Source organism: Anthonomus grandis, chromosome 5, assembly GCF_022605725.1.
Source record: "Anthonomus grandis grandis chromosome 5, icAntGran1.3, whole genome shotgun sequence".
Taxonomy (NCBI): domain Eukaryota; kingdom Metazoa; phylum Arthropoda; class Insecta; order Coleoptera; family Curculionidae; genus Anthonomus; species Anthonomus grandis.
The window spans coordinates 31,624,975-31,640,919 of record NC_065550.1 but is presented as its reverse complement, the minus strand read 5'-3'; the positions used below and the strand labels follow the sequence as shown (position 1 = coordinate 31,640,919).

At 32.2% G+C, this 15,945-nt stretch overlaps 1 protein-coding gene across 2 annotated transcripts in view; it reads right to left on the bottom strand.

The window, feature by feature from the left end:
- Window positions 1-15,945, bottom strand: part of LOC126736052 (uncharacterized) — a 41,013-nt gene that overhangs the window by 19,401 nt on the left and 5,667 nt on the right. Inside the window, exons 3-10 of one of the 2 annotated variants that reach the window (XM_050440251.1) lie at window positions 11,992-12,087; window positions 11,718-11,935; window positions 11,562-11,661; window positions 7,445-7,633; window positions 4,824-5,007; window positions 4,648-4,767; window positions 4,458-4,541; window positions 19-235 (exon numbers count right to left, since the gene is read on the bottom strand). In XM_050440251.1, the coding sequence (XP_050296208.1) occupies window positions 19-235; window positions 4,458-4,541; window positions 4,648-4,767; window positions 4,824-5,007; window positions 7,445-7,633; window positions 11,562-11,661; window positions 11,718-11,935; window positions 11,992-12,087 (1,208 nt within the window). Of the gene's footprint in view, window positions 1-18; window positions 236-4,457; window positions 4,610-4,647; window positions 4,768-4,823; window positions 5,008-7,444; window positions 7,634-11,561; window positions 11,662-11,717; window positions 11,936-11,991; window positions 12,088-15,945 lie in introns of both variants that reach the window. The other variant, XM_050440250.1, reaches the window with a different exon arrangement.

Below are 15,945 nucleotides of genomic sequence, written 5' to 3'. Positions count from 1 at the left end.
GGTCGGTACGGTGCTTACGTCGTAGTTGCCCAAAGTAATTTGAAAGAGGGCCATCCACGTGGACAAATAGTTGTGGTACAGCGTGGCGTTCACGTTCGGGTTTCCTTTGTATAGAAAGAAAAACGATTGGGAGAAACCGAAGAGGAAAATCATGTAAATGATGCCGAAGGTGAGCATGTCGCCGGTGATCATGCTGTAGATCATCGTGACGAACGGACCTGTCAAACGTACCGCCCTAAAAAATGATTCGGTTTAGAAAAAGTGATTTGGCGCGATAAGCATGTCGAATCGGCCCTCGAAGCGTAATCTTATTTGCTATAAATGACACAGGTCAACAAGGTTTTGTTGTACACAAATCATTATTAGTTAGGTATTTCCAGTAATTTGTACCGAAGCTGGTGCCCAAATTTGACCATCATGTCGGCATTTAGAAATATTTGAGTATTATTTTTGTTAGCGCACCGCTAAATCACAATTGTTAAAATCTATTAATCGCGCATGTACTACACATATTTGGTATATTCTGGGCACTTTTACCAGCAAGGTAAAAGCAGAGAGACAATTGACTAGCAATCGGGTTAAGAACGACGTGAGTGCCGGATCTAACAATTTTACGAAACCTAAAATAAGGACCTTTTAATTTGTATTTGGTTGTGAGAGCAAGGCTTATGAAGTTGGTAGTTATATAAAGGGACGTCCCTATCTACAGTGAAGACAGAAGACCATTGGTAAGTGCCCTTTACTTCAAACATTTAAAACCATGTGTGTATGTAACGTACAATTCCTTTGAACCATATCATTTACTAAAATACAGTCCACTATTACATTTTCTTATTATATCTTCATGGTTGTGCGTTAACAATTTTTAAATAATAATAATACGTTTATTTGCCAAAACTTTACAATTCATCACAAATATGTATATACTTACGAATAAACGAAAAAAAATCTCATTGGCAATTTTGTTAGTGATGTGTTTTTTTTTGTTACTACACTAAAGCTAAGTAATTATAAATGGCATTTGGACATTTAGCATGATATCTTTCCGATCAGGTATTAATCTTGCAATAAAGAGTTCTAAATTACAAACGCAAAACAATAACGTCTAAATTTCTTTGGGATGTAGTTTCACAATTTGGGGAAAAGTCACCATTAGGTTCATAGAGGTGGAGTTTAGTGTATTTTAATCTAACTTTGATTTTATTACTAAGACTCATTTTTTTAAGTCTTGTAAAATTTGGCGACCCGTTTTCTGAGTCAATTCTTGTAGTTTTGATTTCAACGGTTTTTCTCAAATTGCATTTTGAAGATCATATGGAATTATGTTAAACGCCTTAGGACCAATAAATGTGGAACATCTTTGTTCAATATTTTTCTGCCTTTTTGTACCTTTAACTTTTTTTCCGCCATTTTTTGTAGCATGGGGATGAGTTACTCTCTCCAAACGTATTTTATTTTTAGAAATGCTCAACAGCAAATTTTGTCTTACATATGTCGAATAATTTGGTTTCCTTATACAATAAATCAGTTGGAAACAATTTATTTTTTTCAAATATTATTTTATAGTAGGCATTTTTGAATGATGTCTAGTGGTTTAATATGAGAATGTCTAACTCCTCCCCAGCTAGTTATTCCGTAAGTAAGTTGAGATTGTATTAACGAATAGTAGATTATCATCAGGTGTTTAATATCTAAATAAGTCTTTAGGTACTCACATTTGGATTCCAGACCTCTGAGCTTTTGAATTACGGATTTAATGTGAATATTCCATTTAAGATTTTGATCTACAATAATTCCTAAATATTTAATGGTTTCTGTTTCGGGAATTGAAATTTTTAGATTAACCACTAACGGTCCCATTCTAGCAAGCTTGTAAAACTAATATATTTTGTTTTCTTTACATTAAGTGAAAGCCGGTTATTCTGGAACCAATTTGAAATAAATCTAAAATCTCTTTCAGCAGTGTATTTTAGATCTTGCCACGCATTTTCCGTATACAAAATTGCAGTATCATCACAATAACTTACAATCTCCCCATTGGATTTGATTTTTAAAAGACTATTATAACACTCAAGTTTATTTGATATGATTTTATGGTTTACGGTATCAAATGCTTTCGATATGTCTACAAAAATACAGAGGATAGGTTTATTTTTATCTAGAGCATTATATAAATCTGAAGTTTGAAAATTACGTCTTCAGTTGATCTTTTTGGTCGGAAATCAAACTGGTTATCAGAAATTATATTAAATTCTTTGAAAAATTTTACCAGAATATTTTCTATGATTTTGGATAGATTAGAAATCAAAGAGACCCATGGAAAATTATTAACATCAGTATGAGATCCGCTCTTGTGTAACGGTATTATAATTCCAGTCTTCAGAATATCCGGAAAAATGCCAGTGGTAAAACTAGGTTAATAATGTATGCTAGTGGATTAGAGATTTCTTTGGCCACTTTTTGTAAAGTTTCTGCTCTTATTCTGTCAAAAACAGGCGATTTATTTTGTTTAAGTTATTGTATTGTGTTTTACACGTCTAAACAATTTGTGTTTGACAAATAAAATGAATTTGCAAATTTTCATTCTGATTAGCTATCCATTCCATCTGTGGAGCAAGTTTTTCTCCAAAAAAAATTATTAAAATATTCGGATATTTCCTTGTCGCCCTCTATTATATATCCAGTAGTTGTTTTTAGTTCCGTTATGGTTTTTTTAATGAATTTTGCTTATTACAGAAATTATTTACACATTGCCATAGATTTTTACTGATATATGCTTATTTTTTGTTATACTAGATTTAGACTCTTTTTTTGCTTTTTTTATTTCTTTCGTGACTTGGTTGCTTAATATCTTTATGTATGTATATTTTTATTAATATAAAAGTTAAGCCTATTAACAAAATAATCACACGCAAAGTTCACACTGTTTGTATTATATACGAAAAACGAGCCTTTTATACTTAAGTCCTGTTTTAATTTTAGATAATTAAAATAATTTTTTTCTTTTCGAATTTTTACTTTTATTTTGTACGTCTATCGTTATAGCTATAGGATAATGTCTGTTAAATCATAATTAAAGATATAAGATTTTATGTTTGTAAACGTAGTATTATTTGGCATTTTAATAATAAAATGATCAAGACAAATTCCTGAAGAAGGCCTAGTATTTTTATATTTATTTATTATATTTATGTGGCCAGTTATAATATGCGCTTTTTTTAACATTTTGTAAATATTCGTAAAAATCCCGATTGAAGTTGACCTTGCTTAAACTTGGTGATCTATATATATATATATAACCTATTACAAGTTTATGCACATTTATTACTTCTCTACTTTTTTAAAATAAGGTATTAAAAGATTAACCTACTTTACAAAACAAAACTCCATGGAGAAGTCGAGTCGACTGTAAAAAAATAGAACGAGGAAAAATTAGATCAGATGTGAGGACTAATTCTGGAATTAAATGGTATAATACACCATAGAAATAACATCATTTTATAAATATAATATTCCCGAAGTCAGACAACTATGAAGAGAATTGAGCATGATAATAAGGTCAAAGCAATCTTGGAGACTTTGAGAGCTAATGCAATTGGTTATAAACTAGCCAGATTTATGTAAAAAAAGCGACGATCCTCTAAGGCTGTTTTTCTTGAGGCTATATTGCTAAGGCCTGTTTAAAAAGCCAGTAAAAACTTCGGAAAACATGGTTCAAATTAATGACTAACTAAGATTCAACGCCAAGAGTTGAACAGTTTATTTAATGAAATGCATGATAGGAACCAAAAAGGGGAGAACTTTATTATTATTTATAAAAACTTACAAAAATACTCAAAAAATGTAAGGCACCATCATTGAAGATTTACTATATAGATGAAGAGTAATAAGCTTTTCAATTTAAAAAGAATATTATGTATTCTGCGTTGTGATTATGACCTAAATATTTTACGTGAAAGTAAATAATAGAGTATTGGACTCTATGAGATAGCTGTTAGGGGTTCTGGTGTATATCCTTGTGACAGATCTATCTCAACTTACATTAACAAAAAGGAGAGGTGGTACTTAAATATCAGACAAGGTTAAAATGTGTAAAAATGAATATATAATATTTTTTTTCGTTTTAACCATTTAACCTTGTCTGAGGCACTAGAACTATAAGATATATTGACTAAACCCCTTAATTGTGTAAGTAATTTTAAACCTTAAAAATTAGTTTTAATCTATATCTTATAAATTCCCTTGGTTCTTTTATAGTATCCCTGATGATGGGCATATTATATATCCGAAATATGTTGGAATAATGGTTTTAAATAAATTTAGTGGAGGATGACCGAAGTACTTTCAGTTACCCATTGGTCTAAGGTATGGTGGCAAGAATGGACTACTTTTTCAAGTTTAAAAATACTTTTTATTCGATATGCTTATGCCTGCTAGAGCCTATTTCTATAACTTACCCGGCAAAAAACATTAACAAAAACCAAGATCCGGGAACGGCAAAGATCAGGATCGTTTCCTCGAGGTCTCTATTCCCAGATAGTCTGCAAGGTATACAAGCCAAAATAAGCAAATTTGACACGAGAAATATAAACTTGGGAGGCGAATTAAGCTGGAAAAAAACCCATGTAACTAATGACCTTAGTGTACCTAATTCGGTTTACTTGTTGCTTCAGAAATGAGAAAAGGCCTTGATTTCTTATTTCGTCCCCTTGCTGCACCACCAGATAACTGAAGACGTTCAATAGAACGCCTATTTCAGCTGCAATCCTAATTTAAAAATTAAATCTTTGTAATAATCTAGACTAAGAGGTTATGTAATGTACCTGGCGATAACAAAGGCATCATCGGACCATTCCAGTAACGGTTCGTCGGGATCGTCGGGCCTAAGGTACACGGCCAAAGACATAAAGGCCAAATGAACGATTAAGATAATTAAACGTTTTAAAAATTGATTTCTGGCAAACGCTTTCCATTTTTCTTCCAAAAGTCTCTGGATTATGCCGCCGTCTGAAATATTATGATTACTTCTAGAATGAACCGGTATGAATCAGAATATGTATTTATTGAATTACAGTATCAACAGCCATAGAGGCCACCTATAATATGTACAGTGTTGGCCAAAAGTAGATAGACAAATGGTTTTTTAAAAAAATCAAAGGAAATAAAAATTCTATAATAAAGATATTTAAGTATATTATGGGCAACATAAACACGTATAAAAATAATAAAACATTCTTTAGAAACAATCACCTAATTTGGTAAATAATAAAAAAATAACTAAATATACGCTGGACAAAAGTAGATAGACAAATTTAAAAAATAACCAATACTCTTTTTTTTCCGAAGTATTTTTTTTTAATTACAAACTAAAGCATCTACAATATTAGTATTTTGTAAAATACCCATTATTGTCTATTACAGCCTGACATCTACATGGCAATGATTCAATAAGATTGTCTATGAGTTTAAAACCAATATTTTTCCATTTCTGTTCGCAACCGTTCGAATAATTCACCTTTATTTGAATACTTTGTATCCCTAATATCACGATCTACATTTTCCCATAAATTTTCGATGGGATTAAGATCGGGTGACTGGGATGGCCATTTTAAAACTGGTATTTTTTTTCTTCCAAAAATTGCTTCATAATTTTGGAGGAATGCTTCGGGTCATTATCTTGCTGGAATTGGAATCTCAATGGTAAATTGTCTTCGACATAGGACAACATAACATCTCTGAGAATATCCCTGTACATAAACCTGTCCATTATGCCCTCTATGCGATGTAACGGGCCCTGAGAAGCAACCCTAAACAATCACTGATCCACCTCCATGCTTAACTGTGGGTTTTGTGTACTTGGGATTCAAACGCTGGCCAGAAGGACGTCTAACATATTGAATTCCATCGGAATTAAACTTCGATTCGTCGCTCCAGCAAACACGTTTCCATTCATGCTTTGTCCAGTGTATATGCTGACGGGCAAATTCCAATCGGGCTAAGCGATTCTTTTTTGAAAGCAATGCTTTTTTGGTGGCCTACGTGCAAATAGATTCTCTTCTACCAACCTTCGTCTTACAGTCCTTGAGGACACATTACAAATCCGTAGAGCCTGTAATTCTATCTGAATTTGACGAGAAGTTATGAAAGGTTATTCTGGCTAATTTGTTTTAAGTTGCGTACAGCTCTAATGTCCATTTTTTTTGGTCGACCAGATTTATTTTTTGGCGCTAAAGATTCTCTCCTTTCATATCTTTTGATAATTGCCCAAACAGCTTTTCTTTTAATATCAAATCTACGAGCAATATCAATTTAACGATCACCCGCGCGATATGCATTAATAATGTGTTGTCTTAAATCAAGAGAGAATCTAATTCCGCGTGGCATGTTGCACCTTGAGTTAAAGAGAAGCAATACTATACTAATTTTATTTTATGTATATCTAGACAAAAAAATAATTCCAAAATTGTTTTTGTCTATCTACTTTTGACCAGCTATATTTATATTATTGCTTTATCTGATAGCAAGCAAAATATTTAACTGAAATTTATTGGTATCTTATTATAGACCGCCTTACAAATAACAATAATTTAAAATCTAGGGGACCTGTGGGCAAATCTTTAAACACTTATATGAAAATAATACTTTGTCTATCTACTTTTGGCTACTACTGTATTTACTACTCTAAAATGAAATATTATTATAATATTAGCATATAAATTTACAATGCACCTAATAAAAAATTTAAAATATTTCTTATAATCTACAATATATTTAAGTATTTACAACTACCCACATTTATATTATCACATATCAGGCCTGAGACTCAGAAGCAAAAAGTGTAATGTCAATAATTTCTGTAAAATGTCTTAAATCTGTAATAGCAATATCAAGGTCAGTGGCATAAATATTAAAATAATCACACATACTATATATTGGTGAGTTCTTGTATATATTTGTTCTAGGACAGTCAACATGAAAATTTTTTCTTTCTCTGGTATTACCAACATTAATTAAGAATGGCAGCAGCATTGCCATAATTTGAGGAGCATCAATCTTATTTATTAAAATTTTATAAATGTACACTAGGGATGTTTTAATGCGCCGATTTTCTAGGGATCATCTGTTGTTTTCAGAAGCAAATTATGGTTATAACCTTGTTCGGGATAATATCCAAATCTCTTAAAAAACATATATTTTAAAAACTTGCGGTGTACACGCTCTATGGTTTTAATCCAGATGTCATATTGTGGAGACCAAATTATACTTCCATATTCTAACCAGACTATTAAATTGTCTTAAACAACCCTCAACAATAAAGTTTTTGGTAGTTCTAAAACGAAATCTATTATTTTGTGTGCTTCATTAACTGTGTTAATAATGTGATCGGGAAAAGCTAAATTACAGTCAACAATTACACCTAATATAAAGTATAGTAAATACTTGCCTAACATATCCAAATGTTCCTCCTTGGTACCGTTTAAAATGATAAATAAGGCGGAGTTCCAGTTGGTACGTCCGTCTGGCAACAGGGTATCCAAGGCGTTTAAAGTGTACGCGGAGCACGTGATGTTGCTGTACCTCCAGAATTCTTTGCAGGAGAGTTCCAACATTTCCCTAAATACTTCTGCACGTCCTGGAATTTTAGAGATCAGAGTTAGGGAGTTTTATATGTTTGATGGGTTATTTCGTCATTTTCAGGAAAATTGTATTAGGATTACTTCAGAACTTATTTCAGCCTTTCAATGTACTAAGCTTTAGAATCTTTATTTGATTTTTTTTCCAAAAATTACCCATTATTCAAAAACTAAGAAAGACTTGAAAATTTGCACAAATATTCTTTAATTAAAATCGTTATACCTATTTTAGTGTTTGTTGATAAATGTACAAGAAGTTGCGAAAAAAATGCTATTTGTAAAAAAATACTTTTTTTTTCTTATCTACATGCCTATAATTTAAAAAGCAAGAAAGTTAGAGCCTTGAATATTGCCACGAATATCAGCATTTTATGAAAAATTTACAAAATGCTGATAAAAAAATATCAACATTCCTCTAACTCAAAAACCAAGAAAGTTAGAGCCTTAAAAGTTTGCACAAATATTCTTCAATTAAAACCATTAGACACCTAATTCGGCGTTTTTTGAAAAATGTACAAAATGTTGAGCAAAAAAGTTTTTTTTACAAAGAGTATTTTTTTTTATAAAAATGTCAACATGTCTTTAACTCAAAAGCCAAGAAAGTTAGAGCCTTGAAAATTTGCACGAATACTCTTTAATTCAAAAGATTAGAGACCTATTTCAACGTTATTTAAAAAATATACAGGGTGTCCGGAAAGTCAACGATAATACTGAAGGGGCTGATGGAGCAACTCATAAGCACCCAGAAAAACAAAATGACCTTAGTAAAAACTCGATGGTTTTCGAGATATTGGCACTTTAGTGGAAGTCACCAGAATCCTACTCTTGGATCAGATTTTCGATTGTCACGCCTTAAAAATAGATATTTTTTAGAATCTCTTTTTAGCTATGCAACACTGAATAGCCACTTTACTGTTCAAAGACAAACATTAAACTAAACGGCCAAAAAATTTAATAAGAAATCTATTCTAAAATAAAGTATTACTTATTTTTATTTTTTTAACTTTGAATTTGACCGCTCATACTGGACCAAAAAAATTGTACGGCAACCTGGCTAATACCTTAAAAACTTTGCTCATTTAATCTACTTTTTAAATGTTTTTTTAACAGTTAACTATTATTGTGTTATAGTAAAAAATAACCCTAATTCACCTTATGACATCATTGTAAAAAAATTAAACAAATTTTTAAGTTATGTTTAAAATGTTTTTATTTAACTTAAAAATTTAAAAAATCAAGAGCGAAGGTAATTCTTATCACCATAGCAATAAACAACAAACATTTTTGGAATTTAGTTTGTTTACAGTATTCCGTGAACTAACTACTTTTTTGCTTGTATCCTAACGTTTCTGTTACCTTTTGCTTTGAATTTGTTTTTGAGTTCATTTTCCTGTGGACTGTGTTCTTTGAGCTGTTTGTTTTATTGGTTAATCATTTATTATGCCCTTGCCGTATACCGCCCAAGAATATGCAAACATGCATCTCATTTATGGTGAATGCAGAGGAAATGCTCTAGCAGCATCTAATCTTTATCAAGAAAGATATCCAAATTTGGCCCGATATCCTGACTATCGTGTATTTATTAATGTTCACCGCTCGTATTCCGAAGGCAGAATGCCTCATGCTCCTGTTCGGGAGGGAAGACCTCGTATTGATTATGTTGATCAAGTTTTAGAAGAAATTGAAAATGATCCGACTACTTCGGCACGAGCAATCGAAAAAAGAACAGGGATACCGAAATCGGTAGTAAACGACATCACTAGGCGATTTCAATATCACCCTTATCATGTTCAATGAGTGCAAAGCCTACTGCCTCAAGACTACGAACCACGCCTACAATTTTGCCGCAGAATGTTGCAAAAAAATGAAGAGGATCCGAATTTTTAAAATAATATACTGTGGTCAGATGAGAGTACATTCAAAAAGGATGGCTTTATGAACATGCACAATTTGCACACTTATGCGTTGGAAAATCCCCACTCTATTCGAGAAGAAAGGTCACAGTACCGATTTAAAGTAAACTTGTGGACCGGTATCTTGAACGGACGTGTAACTGGCCCATTCGAATTACCACAAAATTTGAACTGGCAGGCTTATTTAGATTTTTGTCGAAACAATCTACCAATTCTTTTAGAAGATGTTCCTTAGGCCAGTCGCCGAATAATGTGGTTCCAAAATTATGGTTGCCCGGCACATTATGCCCATGAAGTCGATTATGCCCAAGAATCGGCCGACTTGGTCCAATTTTATGGCCTCCCAGGTCTCCAGACCTAAACCCTCTCGATTTTTTTTACTGGGATTGCATAAAAGAAAAGGTGTATGCAAGACCAATAAATAATATTGCTGAATTACGGCAGCGAATAAATGATGCAGCCCAAGATCTTAACGCTGCTAGGAATCCAAGACGGATCAATAGGTCATTTATTAAAAGATGCCACGCCTGCATTCGCGTTGGTGGTAGACAGTTCGAACATATTATTTGATTTTTAATTTTTTTTTAAGTTAAATAAAAATATTTTTTGAACATAAAATAATTATAAATTTGTTTTATTTTTTTCATAAGGTAGATTAGGTTTATTTTTCACTCTCATCACAATAACAGTAAAGGTTTTTTTAAAACAAATTGGGTAATTTTAAAATTAAATTAAATTAGCAAACTTTTTAAGGTATTAGCCGGGTTGCCGTACAATTTTTCGGTCCAGTATGAGCGGTCATCATTCAAAGTTAAAAAAATAAAAATAAGTAATACTTTATTTTAGAATAGATTTCTTATTAAATTTTTTGGCCGTTTAGTTTAATGTTTGTCTTTGATCAGTAAAATGGCTATTCAGTGTTGCATAGCTAAAAAGAGATTCTAAAAAATATCTATTTTTAAGGCGTGACAATCGAAAATCTGATCCAAGAATAGGATTTTGGTGACTTCCACTAAAGTGCCAATATCTCGAAAACCATAGACTTTTTACTAAGGTCATTTTATGTTTTTCTGGGTGCTTATGAGTTGCTCCATCAGCCCCTTCAGTATTATCGTTGACTTTCCGGACACCCTGTATAAGGTATACAGAAAAACAGGGTTTTTTCAAAAAATCTTAACATGCCTGTAACTCAAAAACCAAGAAAGTTAGAGCCTTGAAAATGGGCACAAATATTCTTTAATTAAAACCGTTAGACACCTATTTCAGCGTTTTTTGAAACATATCCAGGAGGTTGGGAAAACAAGTTTTTTTTCTGAAAAGTAATTTTTTCTCGAAAAATCTGAACACGCCTTTAACTCAAAAACCAAGAAAGATAGAGCCTTGAAAATTGGCATAAATATTCTTCAGTTAAAACTATTAAACACCTCTTTCAGCGTTTTTTGAAAAATGTACAAAATACGAGAAAAAAAAGTTTTTTTGAAAAAGTATTCTCTTTTTCGAAAAATGTCAGCATGCCGCTAACTCAAAAACCAAGAAAGTTTGAGCCTTGAAAATTGGCACGAATATTCTTCAATGAAAAACCATTAGACATCTATTTCACCGTTTTTTGAGAAATGTAAAGGAAGTTGAAAAAAGTATTTTTGAAAAAACTAAATTTTTTTCAAAAAATCTTAATATGCTCATAAATCAAAAACCAAGAAAGTTAGAGCCTTGAAAATTTGCATAAATATTCTTCAATCAAAAACATTAGACACCTATTTCAGCGTTTTTTAAAAAATTTACAAATTAAAAGAAAAAAAATAATTTTAATAAACATATTATTCTGCTGAACAACTTTTCTTCTTAGGTTCTTTATAACGCCAAAAGCGGTGACAATTATACTCCTAATTCCTAAATGACACTGTCAGGCGTAAAGTATTTAAATCACCACGGAAAAACCGGCAAATATCTAATATTGTCGGTGCTTAACAGGTTAATAAAACAATTTTAAATTCTTGAACATATAATGACTCACCCAATTTGCAAGCTAAAGTTAACGGAGTAAGTCCGGCCTTATTTAAAATACCATTACTAGCCGGTAGCTTGGGGTGCCTCAAGGCATACCCGAACATATCCTAAAAACGTTCCTTTAATAAACCCAACCGAGAACAAAAGCAAAAATTGATTTTACCAATTTATCACAGACGACCACCATATGCAAAATCATATTGCCGAAACTGTCTTGCAAATCCGGATGCGCCCCATTATCCAACAGTAAATTGTACACGCTTTCGTTGGCGCAACATGCGGCCCATGCCAAAGGATACTCCCCGAGGTAAGCGAGTCCTTCGTAATCGGTGTGTTTCGCCGGATGCGGCTTTTGTTGGTCTCTCGGTAAGAAAAAACTACCTGGAGGACCAAAACTTGTTATTTTCTTATTTAATGTTTAAATAAAGTGCATATACCTATAGCTCTCTGGTTCACCAGAGCTCCAGCTTCCACTAGATCTTGCACTAGTTCGTTGTTGAAGTAAGCTATGGCCAAGTGGAGTGCGCTGGCACCTGGAAGGCAAACATGTTGGGTATCTCCCAAGAGTTAAAGTGTACTAAGCATAATATTAATTATTTATATTATTTTATCCTCTAAGTACTCTGAGAATGTATGATATTCCTTTCCCCGCATAGAGCGCTTTAATTCCCTTAAAAATATTTATAAACTAGAAAAAATTAAAGGATTCATTGTAAAATTAGGATTATTAGTAGCTATCAAATAAAATCAAATTTTATTCAAATTTAAATATTCATACAAAACATTTTAGTAAAAATTTTTTTTAATTGGCACCTAGAGGTTGATACCCCTGTATGTGCACTAAAATATTACTTATATACTATTTCCTCAAAATGTAAATGTATCATATATTCATTCATTTTCCTATTTATTTACAAGTGTGGAATTAAGTCCTATTTTGCTACCCTATGACATAAGTTTAGAAAAAGTTTCATAATTATTTACAATAAAGTCCTTACACCTCTCATTAAAAATCTTAATCCTACTTATAATTTTAATTTTATTTGGTATTAAGTTGTAAAATTTTGGTGCTAAATAATTTGCAAATTTTAAATTTATAGTTTTTTTATTTGGTGGTATAATTAAGTGTCTATTAACATTTGCTCTTGTTTGATGATGATGGTTTACGAATTTTTTTAGTGTTTCTTTTTTATGTATATAGGTACAAATATAATGTATATATAAATAGTCTAAGTTGCAGATGTGGCTGTTATACAATGATTTAGTTCGATATCGCCTAAAAATTATCTTTAATATGGAGTTTTGTATTACCCGTAATGGTTGTAAATTACTTTTGTATGTACCGCCCCATACTACAAGGCCGTACCGCAGCAATGATTCCACTAGAGATTTGTATACTAATTTGATCAGTTTAATGCAGAGAAACTCTCTAAGATAAAATTTATGAATTAAGGTGCGATGTTCTGTCCATTTTAAATACTGATCAATAACTATTCCTAAAGTTTTCTTTACCTCTGGTATAAAACAGTGGTTTTCTTCACTTGTCTGAATTTCAGTAAAATTCGGTCTACTTGAGCAACCTGCCAATTATAGCACCTTGTGACACTCAAGTCCTCATATATTGGACAACGCTGCCATCCAAAATGTATCTTTTTGTATTGCATGCATTTTTGAAACATAGCTCCTGAACACTCTGCGAAAATTGTTGCTTCCATGTTCCTTTTTTTTTTTAAATATGTTAATTTTAGGTCATCTGTGTCAATAATCCATTCATTTTGGTTTCTTATGATTTTCTCTATTTGCTGTTCAGATTCATTGCCTTCGTATCCTGGACTAGAACTGTATTAAATTTAGAGTGGATCAAACAACAGGTTTTTAGAATAAACAAAAATGATAGCGCTAATATCTTTTGAGACTGACAAAAAGGGTTGCAAGATTGAAAACGATTTAACCCACATATGAATCTAACCGCTCGTTTTTGAAAATTTAAAAGCGTTTGAAAAAGAAACTCCAGAAATAAATTCCATATCGTAAATGAAACTGGACTAGGGCATAATAAACGTCGCTAGCACCCAATTCACAAGTTACCACCCTCGCAGCATATCAACCATTCTTTGCTGTCTCGCGAATGTGCGTTGAAAACTTAAATGCTGAATCAATCCAGATACCCAAGAATTTCTGAACCTCCTGAATCTCAAGAGGTTCAAAATTTAAAGTGGAGACACCCAACTAACACTCAAAGGTTAGGATCTTAGAAATATTGAGTGCCAGCAAATTAGCCTTACACCAATCTTCAAGTGTATTCAGATTGCAGCTGATAGTTTGATGTAGTAAAAAAAAGGAAGATTCCTTTTATGTGTTGTTCCACAAGACAATGATAGCATCATTTAATGATAATAGATTTTCCAAAGATCTTCAGATTTGGAAGGTCATTAACAAAAATTAAAAAGGCCCCACCAAGATAGAACCTTGAGGCACACCTATGATGATAGATTGAACTTTTGGGAGTACTACTTTGTAATAACACTGCCTGTGATCTATCAATGTGGTAGGACTTAAATAAAAGTAAATATACAAAGTGAAATACAAGTAATCTTACGGCAACACCATTGGAATCCATAAAACTCCAGCTGTACAACAGAATTTCGAGATCAACACAATATAAAGCATCAGAGAAGTCACAAAATACGACTGTTGCTATACAGTACCCTCATTGCGTCCAAAAAAGTCTCCAAAGAATCTCAAGAGCCAATAATTCCTTAATTTTGGCTATTATAGGAACCGATTGATTTACCGTTTTATATGTGACAAATTATTTTTTTTCTTACAGGCACTCCTGTACTTAAAATTCCAATTTCTCGACTCCTATTACAGGTGACTCGTTTTCAACTACTTTTTATTCTACTACTAAGAGAAACCTCTGTAGAAAAAATCACATATAGAAAAAAGATCTTTAAGAAAAATTACTGGCAGACAGAACGCTGCAACTTCTTGAAAAGATAAGAAAAATCTACATTAAAAAAACCGAATTATTGAGGTTAAACAGAGAAATAAATAGAGCATGTAGGGAAATGTGGGATAAAAGGAATATTGTCTCTTTTTGACTTTAGGTTTTGCCTATAGATTTCGGTTACATGTTGGTGCCATGGAATTTCCGCACCCAAGGAAGAAATTGACCAGTCGTATAATAGCGAGTCTCTGCATGCGTTGCGCGATTTTGAGTACAACCTTAGAACATTGAAAGGCCTTTCAATGTTCTAAGAATACAACTTTTGCTAATATTTACAACTAAAAGAAGTCTTAACAAATAGTTTTGGAGAACATAGGAACATTGGAGAACAGAGATTTGACCGAATAACATCGACTGATAAATAACCGAAGCAACAAAACACAAACTGGAAAAACGCATGGAGGAATTCATTATTAGTAAATCGGCAGAAATGAAAAATGAATTTTAGCTTCATTTTTTATAAAATCGAAAATGCCATATCTCGGTTATTATAGGAGATACGACCTTGCGGATAGTCTCGTTGTATTCAGAAAAACGAAACTAAGAAAAAACCGTTGAAATTTCCATGATAGTACCGAGATATCGGCCTTCAAAGTTTGGGTTTTTTCATTTTTCGGGTAACATAAGGGGGGTACTTATCGATTATTTCAGATTTTTTTTTTATCGAATTCGAAGTAACTATACCAGCGGCTTGTTCTCATCAAGTACATAACAAAAACACCGGGTTATAAGAGGATCCGAGCAGAACTAAAAAAAAACGAGTAATTTTTTGACGTCGGTTTTGAGCCCAAAAATGAGTTATAAAAATTTGCTGAACTGCCTATAAAACAGGAATAGTCCAGACATCAACAGCCTGGGACAGAAGGCAAAAATGTCTCATTTCACAGTCTGGAACAACCGAATGATCATGAATTTTTGATTTCACTGACTAAAATAAGAGAGGAATAATTAAATTAATGGTTTAACTTCCTGGAATAACAAATTAATAATGAATTTATGACTTATTTTCCTGGAATAAAACAGAAATAATTTAAGGTCCAAGTGCCTTGAATTAATTAAAAATAACTGTCTCGGATAATGAAAAAAAAAACCTTAATCCCGCTGCCTGGAATAAACAACCTTCTCTTGAATAAAACAGGAATTTTCAATTGCTTCAAATCAAAAGAAAAACTAATGATTCTACTCCCTGGAATAAGGAAATAATTAGAAATTTGTAACTCATTTGCTTGAAATAAAAAGAGGAATTCAGTAATCACCATTCTTAAAAAGAGACTACTAGGAAACCTATCCAACTTTAATTTATGGGTCCATCCAGAAGAATTTTTATTCTAAATTTTTTATATTACATAAACAAACAAAAAAGGGAGATACCGTTATCCAT